The sequence below is a fragment of the Monopterus albus genome, unplaced genomic scaffold (assembly GCF_001952655.1).
Source record: "Monopterus albus unplaced genomic scaffold, M_albus_1.0 scaffold89.1, whole genome shotgun sequence".
Classification (NCBI taxonomy): Eukaryota; Metazoa; Chordata; class Actinopteri; order Synbranchiformes; family Synbranchidae; genus Monopterus; species Monopterus albus.
In genome coordinates this window covers 1,145,156-1,158,910 of record NW_018127969.1, presented here as the reverse complement: position 1 = coordinate 1,158,910, position 13,755 = coordinate 1,145,156, and the positions used below count along the sequence as shown (strand labels likewise).

At 41.2% G+C, this 13,755-nt stretch overlaps 2 protein-coding genes and 1 long non-coding RNA gene across 4 annotated transcripts in view; all 3 read right to left on the bottom strand.

Annotated features, from left to right (window-relative positions):
* Positions 1-3,775, bottom strand: part of eps8l3a (EPS8 signaling adaptor L3a) — an 11,647-nt gene extending 7,872 nt beyond the window's left edge. The window contains exons 1-5 of one of the 2 annotated variants that reach the window (XM_020607787.1): positions 3,612-3,775; positions 3,095-3,167; positions 2,899-2,972; positions 2,738-2,802; positions 2,491-2,649 (exon numbers count right to left, since the gene is read on the bottom strand). In XM_020607787.1, coding sequence (XP_020463443.1) covers positions 2,491-2,649; positions 2,738-2,802; positions 2,899-2,972; positions 3,095-3,159 — 363 coding nt within the window. In that variant the 5' untranslated portion in view covers positions 3,160-3,167; positions 3,612-3,775. Of the gene's footprint in view, positions 1-2,490; positions 2,650-2,737; positions 2,803-2,898; positions 2,973-3,094; positions 3,193-3,611 lie in introns of those variants that run through there. The other variant, XM_020607788.1, reaches the window with a different exon arrangement.
* Positions 3,776-4,295: 520 nt separating this feature from the next.
* On the bottom strand, positions 4,296-10,267 carry irf6 (interferon regulatory factor 6). The gene is made up of 8 exons (XM_020607914.1): positions 9,983-10,267; positions 9,485-9,659; positions 8,402-8,597; positions 8,194-8,292; positions 7,805-8,071; positions 7,164-7,556; positions 6,860-6,978; positions 4,296-6,262 (listed from the first exon to the last, which is right to left on the bottom strand). Exons 2-8 carry the CDS (start codon positions 9,656-9,658, stop codon positions 6,032-6,034), a joined length of 1,479 nt encoding a protein of 492 aa, XP_020463570.1. The 5' UTR covers position 9,659; positions 9,983-10,267; the 3' UTR covers positions 4,296-6,031.
* A 1,025-nt stretch (positions 10,268-11,292) lies between these two features.
* Positions 11,293-13,755, bottom strand: part of LOC109964543 (uncharacterized) — a 7,906-nt gene continuing 5,443 nt past the window's right edge. Inside the window, exon 3 of the long non-coding RNA XR_002275520.1 lies at positions 11,293-11,484. This is a non-coding gene — a long non-coding RNA (uncharacterized LOC109964543). The remainder of the gene's footprint in view (positions 11,485-13,755) is intronic.

Sequence of the window (13,755 nt, the reverse complement as noted above, 5' to 3'; positions counted from 1 at the left end):
ACTTGTACATTGGTGAAACTAAGCAGCCGCTTCACAAACGCATGGCCCAACACAGGAGGGCCAACTCCAGTGGACCAGAGTCAGCAGTCCACCTCCACCTGAAGGACAAAGGACATTCTTTTGAGGACAGTGAAGTCCAGATCCTCTCCAGAGAACATCGCTGGTTTGAGAGAGGAGTCAAAGAAGCTATTTTTGTAAAAATAGAACACCCCTCACTAAAAAGGGGTGGTGGACTAAGACACAACTTGACTTCCATCTACAATCCTGTTTTGAGATCTCTGCCCAAACATGCCCACCAGGACAATAGGCATCGGTCGACAGAGGAGGATTCAAAGACAGGTAACGACTCTCACCGATACTGGGCTACGACTACGACTACTACGACTGCTGACTACGACTACTACGACCAGTCGTTAAGGGACATTAAGGACTGAAACACCACCGAGGGGTATCTCCGGTTCAACACCAGTCAGTCAGAACTGATGAAGCCTCTTGGATGAGAGGTGAAACGTCTTCGACCTAGAAATCTAAGTCCAGTTGATTTTTTCTAAGTTTTTTCAGTTGTCTAGTAATGAACATCTTTTGCAGGGTCTCCTCAGACTTGTGCTTTTTTTTGCCATGACCAAATACTATTAGTATAGAAAATGACTGGCCTTATCCTTTAAAGCTTTAATCTAAACCAAGTACTCAGCCTCTGGACATGTGAAAAGAAAAACCAACATGACTGGACCTGGGAGGCTAAGGCAGAGCTGCTTCGACTGCACAGACTGGAGTGTTTTTTTAAATGACTACTACAGACATTCATGAACTTACTGAAACCATGATGTCATACATCAGTTTTTGCAAGGACAGGTGTGTACCTGCTAAGACCTTCCGGACATAAAATAACAACAAGCCCTGGTTCACAGCTAAGGTCAGATACAGTAGCTTCACCACATCAAGGAGGATGCCTTCAAGGGGCAGGGACAGAGACCAGTATAAACAGGCCAGAAATGCTCTGAAAAGGGACATCAAGAAGGCCAAGGGGAGTTCACACAGATATTCAACAGATCACTGGAGCTGTGTGAAGCCTCCGCCTGCTTCAAACGCTTTACCATCATCCCAGTCCTCTGAGAAACCCTCCATCAGCGGAGTGAATGACTATAGACCTGTCGCCCTGACATCTGTAGTTATGAAGTCCTTTGAGAAACTGGTGTCGGCCCACCTGAAGGACATCGTAGACCCCCTGCTGGACCCCCTGCAGTTTGCCTACCGGGCAAACAGGTCAGTGGATGATATAGTCAACATGTCACTACATTACATCCTGCAACACCTCGACTCCCCAGGGAGCTATGCACAGGTCCTCTTTGTGGACTTCAGCTCAGTATTCAACACCATCATCATCAAGACATCCTCCACTCCAAATTCACCCAGCTCAGTGTTCCTGCACACACCTGCCAGTGGATCACCAGCTTTCTGACAGACAGGAGCCAACAGGTGAGACTGAGGAAAACCACATCCAGCACCCAGTCTATCAGCACAGGGAACCTCCAGGGATGTGTGCACTCACAGCTGCTGTTCTTCCTATACACCAACAACTACACCTCCAGGGACCCTTCTGTCAAACTCCTAAAGTTCACAGATGACAACAGTCATTGGCCTCATCCAGGATGGTGATGAGGTGGCGTACAGCCAGGAATTTAAAAAGCTGGCCCTGTGGTTGCAGATGTAACAACATGGAGCTGAACATGGTCAAAATAGTGAAGATGACAGTGGACTTCAGGAGTAGCCCCAGCACTCTATTCCCCCCTCCCCATACTCAGCAGCACTGTATCGGTGGTAAAGTCATACAAGTTCCTGGGCTCCACTATCTCCCAGGATCTGAAATGAATGCCCAACAACAGTACCATCATCAAAAGGGCACAGTAGAGGATGGACTTCCTGCTCCAGCTCAGGCAGGTCAACCTGCCCCAGGAGCTGCTGATACAGTTCTACAAAGAAATCCTCGAGTCTGTTCTCTGCTCTTCCATCACTGTCTGGTTTGGCTCAGTAATGGACTACAGAAAATATCAGTAACAGCCTGCCGTCCATGGAGGACCTGTACACCTCATGGGTCAAAAGAAGGGCAGAGAAGATTTCTGCAAACCTCACATCCAGGACACAAACTATTTTAACCCCTCCCCTCTGGATGGCGCTACAGGTCACTATATGCCAAAATAACCAGACACTAAGAAAGTTTCTTCCCTCACACCATCACTATGTCTATAGCTATCACCAAGATGAATAGTTACCAGGACTGCAGTAACATGACCATAGTGCAGTAAACTGTGGATGGAGCCCGCCACAGGCACCAGACACATACAGTAGCTCAAATGTACATATGTATATAATATGAGACTCCACGCCAGAGAAAAATGAGGTGACTAACATGTTAAACCACTTGGTGCCCCTCAAGGTCTGTGTACAGAGATGACCCGTCAGAGATCTTCATGTACGTTTCATGCTGTTTACCTTGGTTTCGATGTCTGAGAGCAGCACGCTGGCACCGCGCACCTCCAGCAACATGTTCTGACCCCACACACGGCCCATCTCATTCAGTAGCTTCAGCCGCTCCACACAGTCAGCTACACTTCTTAACTCCTTCCCATCCAGGTCACAAGTCAACAAGTGCTGTAACACAGAGGTTTATTAAAGAAAAACAACAAACAGACATGGTTCAGAATGGGCCACACTTATTTGTATAACTGTAATATTATACCTCCACTCGGTGCTGAAAGTTGTCCATCATCTGGTTTATTGATGCTGCATACGCCTTCCTCTGTGCTGTTGAAATATAAAGCAGGGCTCTGTATTAGTCATAACAATTCAACTGAGCACACGTAATAATTTGTTGCATTAACAACATCAGTGTTAACTTACAGTAAACCGACTTTGCACTGGGTCTTGACAGACTTGAGACTTGTGATGACAACTCATCAATAGTGGAATAGTCACTGTCACAATGAATCAAAGCAATTTATGAATCAAAGCAATTTAAAATAATGATCTCTGCTGATGAAACAGTGAACAAATGAAACAAACAGTCGATTAATCACATAAAATAGTGAAACCATACTTAGACTGGACTGATCCAGCGTAGCTGCTGGTGTCGGTGCCAAAGGGATCGTGACTCCTGAACATCCTGAGCGCTGAGCTCACACACACACACACACACACACAGTATCATATGTGATGACTATGCAAAGTATGAATGTGTAATGTCAGTATGATCCGAGTCAGCAACTTGTCTGACATAAATCTGTAAGTCATTGTGAGGTTTTTTTGTGCCATAAGTCTTTACTCAAAACTGACTGAAGCTTAAAAACCATTGAGTTTTAAGACACATGACTTCTAAATTCACTTCATAAATACTAATACATTTTTAAAAAATGGATCTTGATACTCATCATCTAATCACCCAGCAACATCCTAATAAATCATCGCCATGTTGCTGTTGGATATTCAAGTCTGAATATTTCCAACAAAGGTTTACTGATGAACTCTCAGCGAACCGCCACTACAGATCCTTTTTACATGAATAACAAAGACATACAGTACCCAGGACATTCTTCTCTATTGTCAAAAGCTCTTACCTTCGAGTTCTCCCAGTCAAATATTGCTGTTACTTCTTTTTTTATTAGTTATGCTGATATTTTAATCCCGTACCTCAGTCAACAACATGATATACCCAAGACTTCCTCATAGAGGAGAAGGACAAAGTCCACTAGTAGCACCCAGTAGCAAAATGATCTGTGTAACACCAAGATGAGTCAGCTGAGGGGAGTGACATCTCTAGTGTGGCATCCCATCCTGTGAGCAAAGGTTACCAGGCAGAAAGGAAACTACGTTACCTTGAAAAAGCTGAAAGGTTCCCAGAACTAGAGCACATTTTTCCATTTGTAAATACTGACCTACAGTGATGCTGCTGCTTCTTCTGTTGTCTCTTGTAACATGGAAAGAGTTCGGGTCTAAAAATAACCAATTTCTAGCACGGTTCACTTCCAAGGTATAAATACTTAGTGAATTAAATGCTGCTCTACAGAGAAACAAGTTTGCAGTCCTAATATTAGTTGTTGCCTATTAATATGTACATGTATTTCAGTAATATAGATTTTAAATGTTTTAAAAACAGGGTTAACGTCCAGTTTTTATATGCTTTCATTTGTCTTTCCTGATATTACTTTCAAAATATAATGTATAGAGCCAGTACTAAAGATTAGTTAAAGAAAATGAATAGAAAGAGGAAATATCACCACTCTTGTCAAGTTGGTTTTCTTAACATCTTTTAATATTTTTTTGCTCTGTCATCTCGTTACATAAATGCCAGTGCACTCGGCCACAATAAAACCACCAGCCCTTTAGATTTTATGTCAGCTGAGGAGAAATCAGTTCTGAATCCGTGAGTTGTGTCTAAAACATGGTCTCGTCATCATATGCATTTAAATCTGATGCTGCAAAAGCAAACACAATATATCAATGATTCTTTTGAGCTAAAATGGCACTAAAAAGTTGCATTTTACATGAAACTGAACTACCAAACGGTATGAAACTGTTCGAAATATCTCTACATTAAAACTCTCCTTACATGCTAATGATTAGAGTAGATACTTTTACTTTTGATATTGCAGAACATGTTGCTGATAATAGTTATCTTTTACTTTTAACATCTTGAATGCAGTACTTTAATTACCTTTAATTTACAAGTTCAATTCACAGAGCAAGCTACTGTGAAAACTGACTCAGAGTTCAAACGATCTCTGTTTCTGGAACTGAAAACCCAGAGTTTCCCTCAATTCAGGATGAACAAACTCAGTGTTTTCACTTAACCTGTTTTCTGGAACGCCACCCAGGATCTGGACCGACACTGAACCAGAACACAATGCCGCACTGATCCCAGGCCTGAAGCTGTTCCAATTAACTATTAGAGGTCAAGGGTCTCACATCAGCACATTCAGAAGGTGCAGAGCTGCAATTAACAGACGTCAGCTAGAGCACAAACATAAACACACACTGATTTAACATGGAGCTATAGTCAACATACAGCAGCTCTCTGAGAAGGTACGAGGCAACAAAAGTGAAATGAGAAATCCTGCATTGCTCAACACAGGTACAGTTTGCTCCTTCTGTCTAGAACCAACAGTCCACCATGCTTGTCATAAATAATTAATTAACTCTAGTGATATTTTGGCAATTTTATTGACAAAATAAAAAAAATACAATCGCAAGACAGATTCACTGACACCACTAGATTAGAAGTCAGCACCCCAAAGTGCAGTCGCAGCCATATTAAAACAGATCCATATAGCTCAGTGTTGTTGGACACAATACATGGCTTAAAATCAAATATATGAATACAAAAATATTCTACTGTATAAATGAAAAAATAAAACGGCTGGAAACTGTAGACTGAATGAAATAGATTATTCTTTCAGAATGTTTTTTGTCAGCCATCCGTTAATCACATGCGCACAGACGATATCACTGGACTGTATAGTCACACATGAATTACTAAAATATATTACTCTAATTCACATTTGCCTATATTTTTCCAGAGTATACAGATGTTTTGCTAAATGTGCTGCTTCTATATATAGATGTGAAAGGCCAAAAGATAAAAGATATTCTGCCCCGTTTCTTAAATGACAGCCCTAGGGAAGGTTCTGTAATCACTGAGTCACTGGATAAACAAGGCAGGGGGCAGTTTCTGTAACTTATTAACTATGTTAAATGTTCCCTTGCAGCAAGCAGGACTTCAGCCCATGCAGTCACCACATCTGTCTAAGGTTCCTGCACACATAGTGTGGAGCAATGCTAGAGTAAGGCTTCCATATACAGAAAAACAGTGTCACCTAAGAGTCACACTGGAGAAAAGCTGAGAAGCAAATGAACCCTACGGTATATTGTGCACACTTCTAAACATGATTAAGTATATACTTCTTTGCTAACATAGGTAACTCTCAGGAGTAATGTGAAATATAAATATGCACATAATGTGATCACAGTGCGTGTCACCTCACTGTGTCTGCAGAGCCTGGGCAACACTCAGGCCTGTGCCCGGGGGCAACGCCCAGCCGTCCTGACCCTGGTGGGTCTGTAGCAGACAGTACAACTGCTTAAGGTGGGTCACTATGTTGTCTTTGATATCTGGGATTGAAATCTGCAAGCGAATGCTGCCACTGTCAAAGGATCGCGTGTTGTCTCCAGAAAACATTTCATATATCATACGGGCCACCACAGGAATAACCTGCAGGACAGAGACGCACAAAGTGAGATTGAAAATGCACAACAGATACGAAACACATTCATTCTGCAGAGCCTGAAACCTGTATTTTGTATTGTAGCTGAAGTTAAATTACACAGCAATTATGATTTTTGTGTCCTTTAAACATAAAAATGTGTAGATAAGAACCGACTTTGCTTCTTCAATACAGGGGTCTCCAGCACGTGACCACACTGAATCTGAAATGTGCATCAGGTCTACATGTTTAGATTTGAGTGAATTATGAGTGTGATTTGTGACACAAATTGTTCCAATCAGCCACTAAGGGGTTCAAAGTAGCACACCTTAAACACCTCCTCATGTTGATAAGCAGCCCAAACTGCAATCAACTTGTTTTTACAACACCTAAATGCACAGATCACATACATGTGGACTATAAAATGATAAGATTTGTGGGGAGAGCTGACAGGCTTGACACCCTGATCTCATTGATCTCTCAACTGCTGTAAGTTTAATGATGAATATGTATATTAATAAGAGTCGAATCCCTGATTTACTGGCCACTACTGTCCTTTAACGAACACAGTAAATCTTGTTGCAAGAGACCAGAAGATTTCTCACCTGCACCATGATGAGTTTCCTCTCCCTAGGCCTTCCATCAGGCCACTCCTCTCCAAAACACAGGTTGATTTCAAACAGAGGGGGGGTTGGTGTCTGGCCACGCTGGTGGGCTATCACACCTGCACAGCAATAAACAAAGGAGTCTATCAGAACTAATTCCCATAGTATATTGTATTTTTCAGAAAAGTAATAGGATCAAAGACAAAGCACTTTCCACAAAAATCTGTGTAGAAACCAAGTTAACTGAACTGGTTAGACCAATTAAAAACCATTATAGGAAAAAAAAAAAAAAAAGTATACGCACCACTGAGAAAAGATTCCAGGCAGAAAAGTTTGACCTTCCTCTGTCGCTCTATAAGATTTGGTGCCGCTGGATTTGGAGCACAAGGGCCGGACCAGTACACCTTACATTGGCAGAGTCGGATCGCATAGATATCATGGCCGCTGACCTCCAGGACCAAACCTCTGTCCATTACATCCAGCAGGCGGTTAGTGAAGACCCTCTGCTTGTCATTGGTGATGTGCTCTGTGGTCGGAAAACGCAACTGTTCCAGGTTCACCGGCCCAAACAGCTCTTCCTGGTTGATCATGGGGCCGAGGTCGCCGTAGAACAGCCTGCAACCCTGTGGGTTACTGACGGTCACTGTAGGACACATTTCCTTCCCTCGGTACTGGAACTGGACCTCCAGATCTGTCACTGAATCACAAGCAATTGCAGGACCATTAAAACCACATATAATGTGCAAATGATGCTTCAATTTAAAAAGGGACAGTTCACCCAAAAACACACACTTAGAATCACCCCCGTCTTCCCAATGTCAACAAATGCATTGATCATACTAACAATGATTGGCTGTGAGGCTTATTCCTCTGTGCCACAGAGCTGCACATTTGTCTAAAGACTATTAAAAACTACGAAATGTACTAAAAGAAGGGCATACTTACTCGGGAGGGAGCTGATCCATGTTTCTGGAGAGGCAAACAAGGCATCAGGTAGAGAAGGGGGATGCATGGAATGATCAGGCAGAGGAGCAGGGGCCATGTCAGGCAGGGGTGTGGGTTGCATCTCCACATCTACAGGCTCCTCTTTAGGCCAGATTTTGGCTGGTTCCTCTTTGGGCCAGACCTCATTTGAAGGGGGACAACTTGGAGGCTGAATGGATGATTCTGAATCCGGAGGGGACCACATAATGAGAGGAGAGGGACTGGTGCCTAAATTAGGGAAGAGAGAAGAATTCTGTTTGAGTGTCGTTAACTGCAATAGAATTATATTCCTTTGCTTTTTTTCTTTTTAAATTTACTGCTGGAAAAACACATGAGGGGAAGTTACTCACCAGAGGATGGGTATGGAGGCAGAGACTCTGGTGTATCTGGAATATCATCCTCACCACCATCTTCATCCTGTGGAGTCCACGAACCAGCGTCTGAAGAGGCTGTGGTGTGACAGTCAGTATTAAAAGGTGGTAAATACTGAGAGAGATTTTTTTTAAAGTTTCCTTGAGGATGAACAAAGTCAATCACACTGAACAAGCTCTCATGTACCTTGGTGACTGGCAGGCTGTGGGATGTCACAAACATCATAGATCTTCAAAGGATTCATGGGGACCTCTTTCGTGCCATCGTAGATGAGGCTGAATTCTCGGCTTTTGTTCAGGGCACATCGAAGCTGAGCTTTCCACTTTGCAGGATCAGGTTCATCGACCCCCTCCTGGAACTTCCCGGTCTCCACAGCCCATGCCTGGAGGAACATTTACACAGAGCAGAGGTATCAATATCACTGTCTTGTTTTAATATTTTTATAGTTCTGCACAAGATCCACATTTTTTTTTATGTTTCTGATGCTGATATATTCTATCCAAGATAATGGACAATGATGTTTTGGCCATGAATGTACATGAGACATGGTTATGAACCATGAAATGTATTTACAGCTATGCAAACACAACATATAAGGGAAGCACGTGCTGTGCAATGTCGCCCAGTTTAGAAGTTCAAAAATGTTCAGTACAGAGATGTGTTAGTATTTTGACTTTGCCCTAATCTTATATGTAAGTTTTATTTCACTTTCCCCTCTAGTTTGTAATTTGAATTCATTCATCAAAGGAGCATATACAATCGACTTAATACCTGCATAGTCTTAAAAAACAAAGACAATATGTTATATACAATCGACTTAATACCTGCATAGAGTCTTAAAAAAACAAAGACAATATGTCACATCAGTTTTACATCTTAAATGGCAGCAACATAAATACAAATCCCATGCTCACTACCTATCTAGACATTATGCCCCATAGCCATGACCCCATGTCTTGTACCAGTCTTTTCTAATACTAGAAGCCAGAGTCCTTGCTTGCAAAGCCAGATGTTGCTCCAGAGGCATGGAATGATATTGAGCTTTTATTACAGAACTAGGCACTTCAAACACACATTTAAGAAGCATAAACCAGCATGCATCTTGTTTAAATGTGGAAGGAAACAATTTGGACTAAACAGGTAAGCTATTCTGTCTGTAGGACACAGCCACAGGTGCGTGTCTACAAGTTCTGACTGTCCGTAACGAAACAATACCTGCACTCCTCTTTCAGTTCGTTACATCTCTTAGGTGTAGTTAAGAGTCTTGACCTTAAATATGGTGTCCTCGTCCTCGTGCTGGGGTGTGTGTCGTGTTGCATGTTTCCACGGAATCTTGAAGCGCATGGCTTCACGGTCCATCCACTCCAGACCCGGATATCGGCCGCTGTCCACCTGAGCGACCAGCCAGGGCTTCAGGCGGACACGTCGAGGGGTGCCTGCCATCCTGAATAAAAAGACGACACTAATCAGTCAGTCAAAGTCTGAGTCGTTTTACCAAGCTGCCAGGACAATGTCTCAGTGACAGTTTCTACTGCAACATGTTCACCTAAATCCTAAACATCCGGATTTTTCAAACAGTTTAACGCTGTGTGGCTTCACTGACAGACGAAGCCTTGAACTTATTTGTTTATCCCATTTCTACAGCTGTCTATAAGTTGGACCTTGTATAATAAGTCACCACAAATTCTAATGTGAGAATGGCAGTAGAATCAGCCCAAAACTGAAATAAACAAATAACCAAGCATGAAACCCAAGACTGACACATACCTGCGGCGAACCAGGAAGTTGGAGAAGCCCTTTCTCTTCGGTCTTACAAATCAAAAGCTGGGATTCAAACCGTCCCTTTGCTGCACAGATCAAACAAAAAAAACCCTTGTAAACTCACTCTAAAGAAGGTTTGCCGGTAACCACTACGACAAAGCTGACTGGTAATAACAAAAAACTGATCAAGGGCAGCTGTGAGGAGCTGATGTTTGTCACTCGACTTGGCCCTTCCTCCTTCTTCACCGAAACTCAGGTACAGGCGTGACGTCACGTCATTGACTCACCTTTTCTTTGCAGCCTGGGGATAACGTTTCAGAAGCACCTGATCACTTCATTTAAATCGGGGGACGGGAGAGTTCACCATAGATTATGACTGACATCTACATAGGATATAGTACATATAAAGTATGATTATTATAAATCTAATTATCAATACAAAATGATCACCAATACTGAAAATGAATAATCATACAAAACAATTCTGATCTCAACATCAATTGTTTTTGTTATGCTGAGTATGAAACAGATTTTTCACATTTGTTTGGATTTTGTTCATATAAAAAGATAGCTGGCCATACATTTTTGGAAATTTAAGTTGACTTGGTTATCTGTCTTTAATATCAGATACAGAGAAGTTTAGAAAATACTAAACATCTGTTTTTATTTTTATGTCTCTGCTTGTGTCATAGTCCTGGCCAGGGGTGTATTTTTAGGCTGTTCATCCCGTTCTCGTGAACGTGATATCTCAGGAACACCTTGAGTGAATTTCTTCAAGTTTGGCACAAACTTCCAATTGGACTCAAGGATGATCTGATTAGAAGGTCAAAGGTCAAGGTCACTGTGTCTTCATGTTTGTCCCATTACCATGAACCTGACTTGTTGCTGGAGTAAAAGTAAAAATAAATAACCTTCTCTTTTTGTTTAAGGTTTAATAAAAGTGGCCTAGACTGGTCTAGACTGAATTTGCCTATTGCCCTAGAGACATGTGTACTGTCTCACACAACCTGGCAGGCAGTGCAGGTTTTTCCATATAAAAAGAACAAAGCATTCACTGTGAAGAGGCATTAACAAGTGGACGGTTGATGATGATCCTGTCACTAACAGGAGCCAAAACAGTTCAACAATAACAAGCCACTCCCTGAAACTACTCATGGCTTTGAGAGTGCATGTCCACCATCCAGCTGCACATCACTCCCTTTGTTTTATTTAATTGTATTTTTCCTGGTTTCAGTACAATATGCATAATGAACCTGTTGCCATGTGTGATGCTTCAGTTAGTCACACTGAACAAGCGCTCATGTACCTTGGTGACTGGTAGGCTGTGGGATGTCACAAACATCATAGATCTTCAAAGGATTCATGGGGACCTCTTTCATGCCATCATAGATGAGGCTGAGTTCTCAGCTTTTGTTCAGGGCACATTGAAGCTGAGCTTTCCACTTTGACTTTGCAGAATCAGGTTCATCAACTCCCTCCTGGAACTTCCCGGTCTCCACAGCCCATGCCTGGAGGAACATTTACACAGAACAGAAGCACTTCCTCTGTAAGACATTCTGGTGCCAGCTGAATGATGTGTCACAAAGGATCTGATTGTCTCATTTGGAGCAACAGACAGGGCAGCCAGGGTAAGACGGCATTTCCCCTACAGTACAACTGATGCTGTACGTTGACAATGACCCAGATACTGGTTCACATCCATTTGTTCTGATGATGATTTGTGGTTTATCCTGAACCCGTATATTCAATTTTTATGATACAAAAACATATAGGCCTATTTGAGAGTCTGAGAAGTTGGAAATATTAGCTGTGTCTTAGCATGTCTCCTTGTCATCTGAATAATGTGTGTGAGGTCCAAACTCTGTTGGTGCCTTCAGCAGAATTTCATCATTCTTAATCCCCAAATTCATCAATGAACAGTTCACCTGGAAAACAGGCACTGAAATAAATCCGTACTGCTTTTTTAAAAATGTAAACACCTGCATCTGAAACAGTGGTGACTGTGATGATGAATCATTTACCAGAGTTAATTTACACAGCTCCACGTCTGCTATGTACAACAGCATTTTATCATTGTGATCATGGTAGTGTGTAAGAGGGGTCTCGCCATATCCATTGGTGTCAGTGTTTTCAAATACCATGCTGGCAAAGTCCTCTGATGATAACTCATTCAGACTTCTACTGATTATACGAATGGACTAAACACGACCGAGAGGGAGGAGATCACGTTTGAAACTGCTGCATGTAATGCTCAACTGTTATCTTATTTTCAACCAGTAGATGTCAGCTCAGTGTCAGCTCTTTGCCTTTGCACCACACATTTCCACAGCTTTGTTTTTGTGCCTTGTATTCCAAGTGGCTGTATCTTAAATCCTCCCAAGCTTTTGTCAGGACTGTGATTTTCTTACATGTTTCACTAAGTCATTTGTCAAAGTTTAACATGACATGAAGGATCATGCAGCCTTAATTATCAAAACCAGCTACTCGCAGTTGATGCAGCCACTCCAGTTTAAAGTACCAACGGAGTTTCTGGTGTGCTCCTGTTTTTGGCACCAAGCTCAAAGCAGCCATATACTCCAAGAAATCAATATAGCCACCCTACAAAAGAAAAGGACTCAGTGAACGTTATCAGTATATTAGTATTATCAAGGTGTACTACTACTACTACATATAAGGCTGTGAACGGCAGAGGCAAATTATGTAAAACCTGCTGCCCACTCATTTTTGTCTTTTTACAAAACGCATAGTTTTACAACCTTTCACTGTCAGTGCATTCATTATAGCTGAAAAGCAACCAACGATGAGTATACTTAAAGATTTATTCAACTAGTAATATCAGAATAAATATATTGCCCTGTTAGAAAATGACAAATTATCTTACGTTGTTCAGATCACACCTCCTGAATCACACTCGGTCATGAATTTCTTATACCACTGATGATTCTCAGAAGCTTGTAAATCCTCCACAGTTTTTTGATTTTGATTTGATTTGATTTATTCATTCAAGCATGTAAAACAGTTGATATGTCAACACATGTAATTTCACACATATCCAACAATAATAATCCAATATCAATTTACTTATACCTAGTTCATGCTTGAACGGACTAGGAAGAAGTTAGACTTATCTAGTCCTACCCCATGACATCATTTTACAACTTTTAAATCCTAAGCAATATCTCTAGATAAATAATTATCCTCTACACCACACAAGTAATATAGGGGTATAGGGATCACACCAATTTAGCTTTCATACAGTCTAAATTGCTAAAATTTTTTGATTTAGTGGGATATAAGACTGCAGTGTTTATGTATAAAGCCAGGAGTAATTTATTACCTGGTGGAATTCAAAAACTATTTAATGAAAGAGAAGGGGGATATAATTTTAGGGGTCAGTTAAATTTAAAAATTCATGCTATACGTACAACCAAAAAAAGATTTTGTATTTCTATAAGTGGGGTAAAACTATGGAATAATTTAAGTGTGGACATAAAAAATTGTAATAGAATTGACGAGTTTAAATATAAATATAAAGGTATGTGTCAAGCGAGATATATGCAAGAACAGGCTTAATGATTAATTGATGTAACATTGTGGGTGTGGTGTATGATTGTTAACGCTCTGTAATAATTCTTTAGTATATTACTTGTGTGGTGTAGAAGATAATTATTTAAGAATGTAATTATGTAAGAATGTCAACACTGTTATAATTTTTTTAGTATAATACTTCTGTGGTGTAGAAGAGAATCATTTACGGCTTTTAAACCAAATATGGTAAA

What these genes read in the sequence shown, in the direction of transcription:
- irf6 (XM_020607914.1), bottom strand. Translation starts at nt 9,658, where the DNA reads ATGGCAGGCACCCCTCGACGTGTCCGCCTGAAGCCCTGGCTGGTCGCT. An exon ending in ACAGCCTGCCAGTCACCAAG is followed by an intron (nt 8,293 to 8,401) that starts GTACATGAGAGC and finishes GTCACACCACAG; the next exon opens with CCTCTTCAGACGCTGGTTCG. An exon ending in GCCTCCATACCCATCCTCTG is followed by an intron (nt 8,072 to 8,193) that starts GTGAGTAACTTC and finishes TCCCTAATTTAG; the next exon opens with GCACCAGTCCCTCTCCTCTC.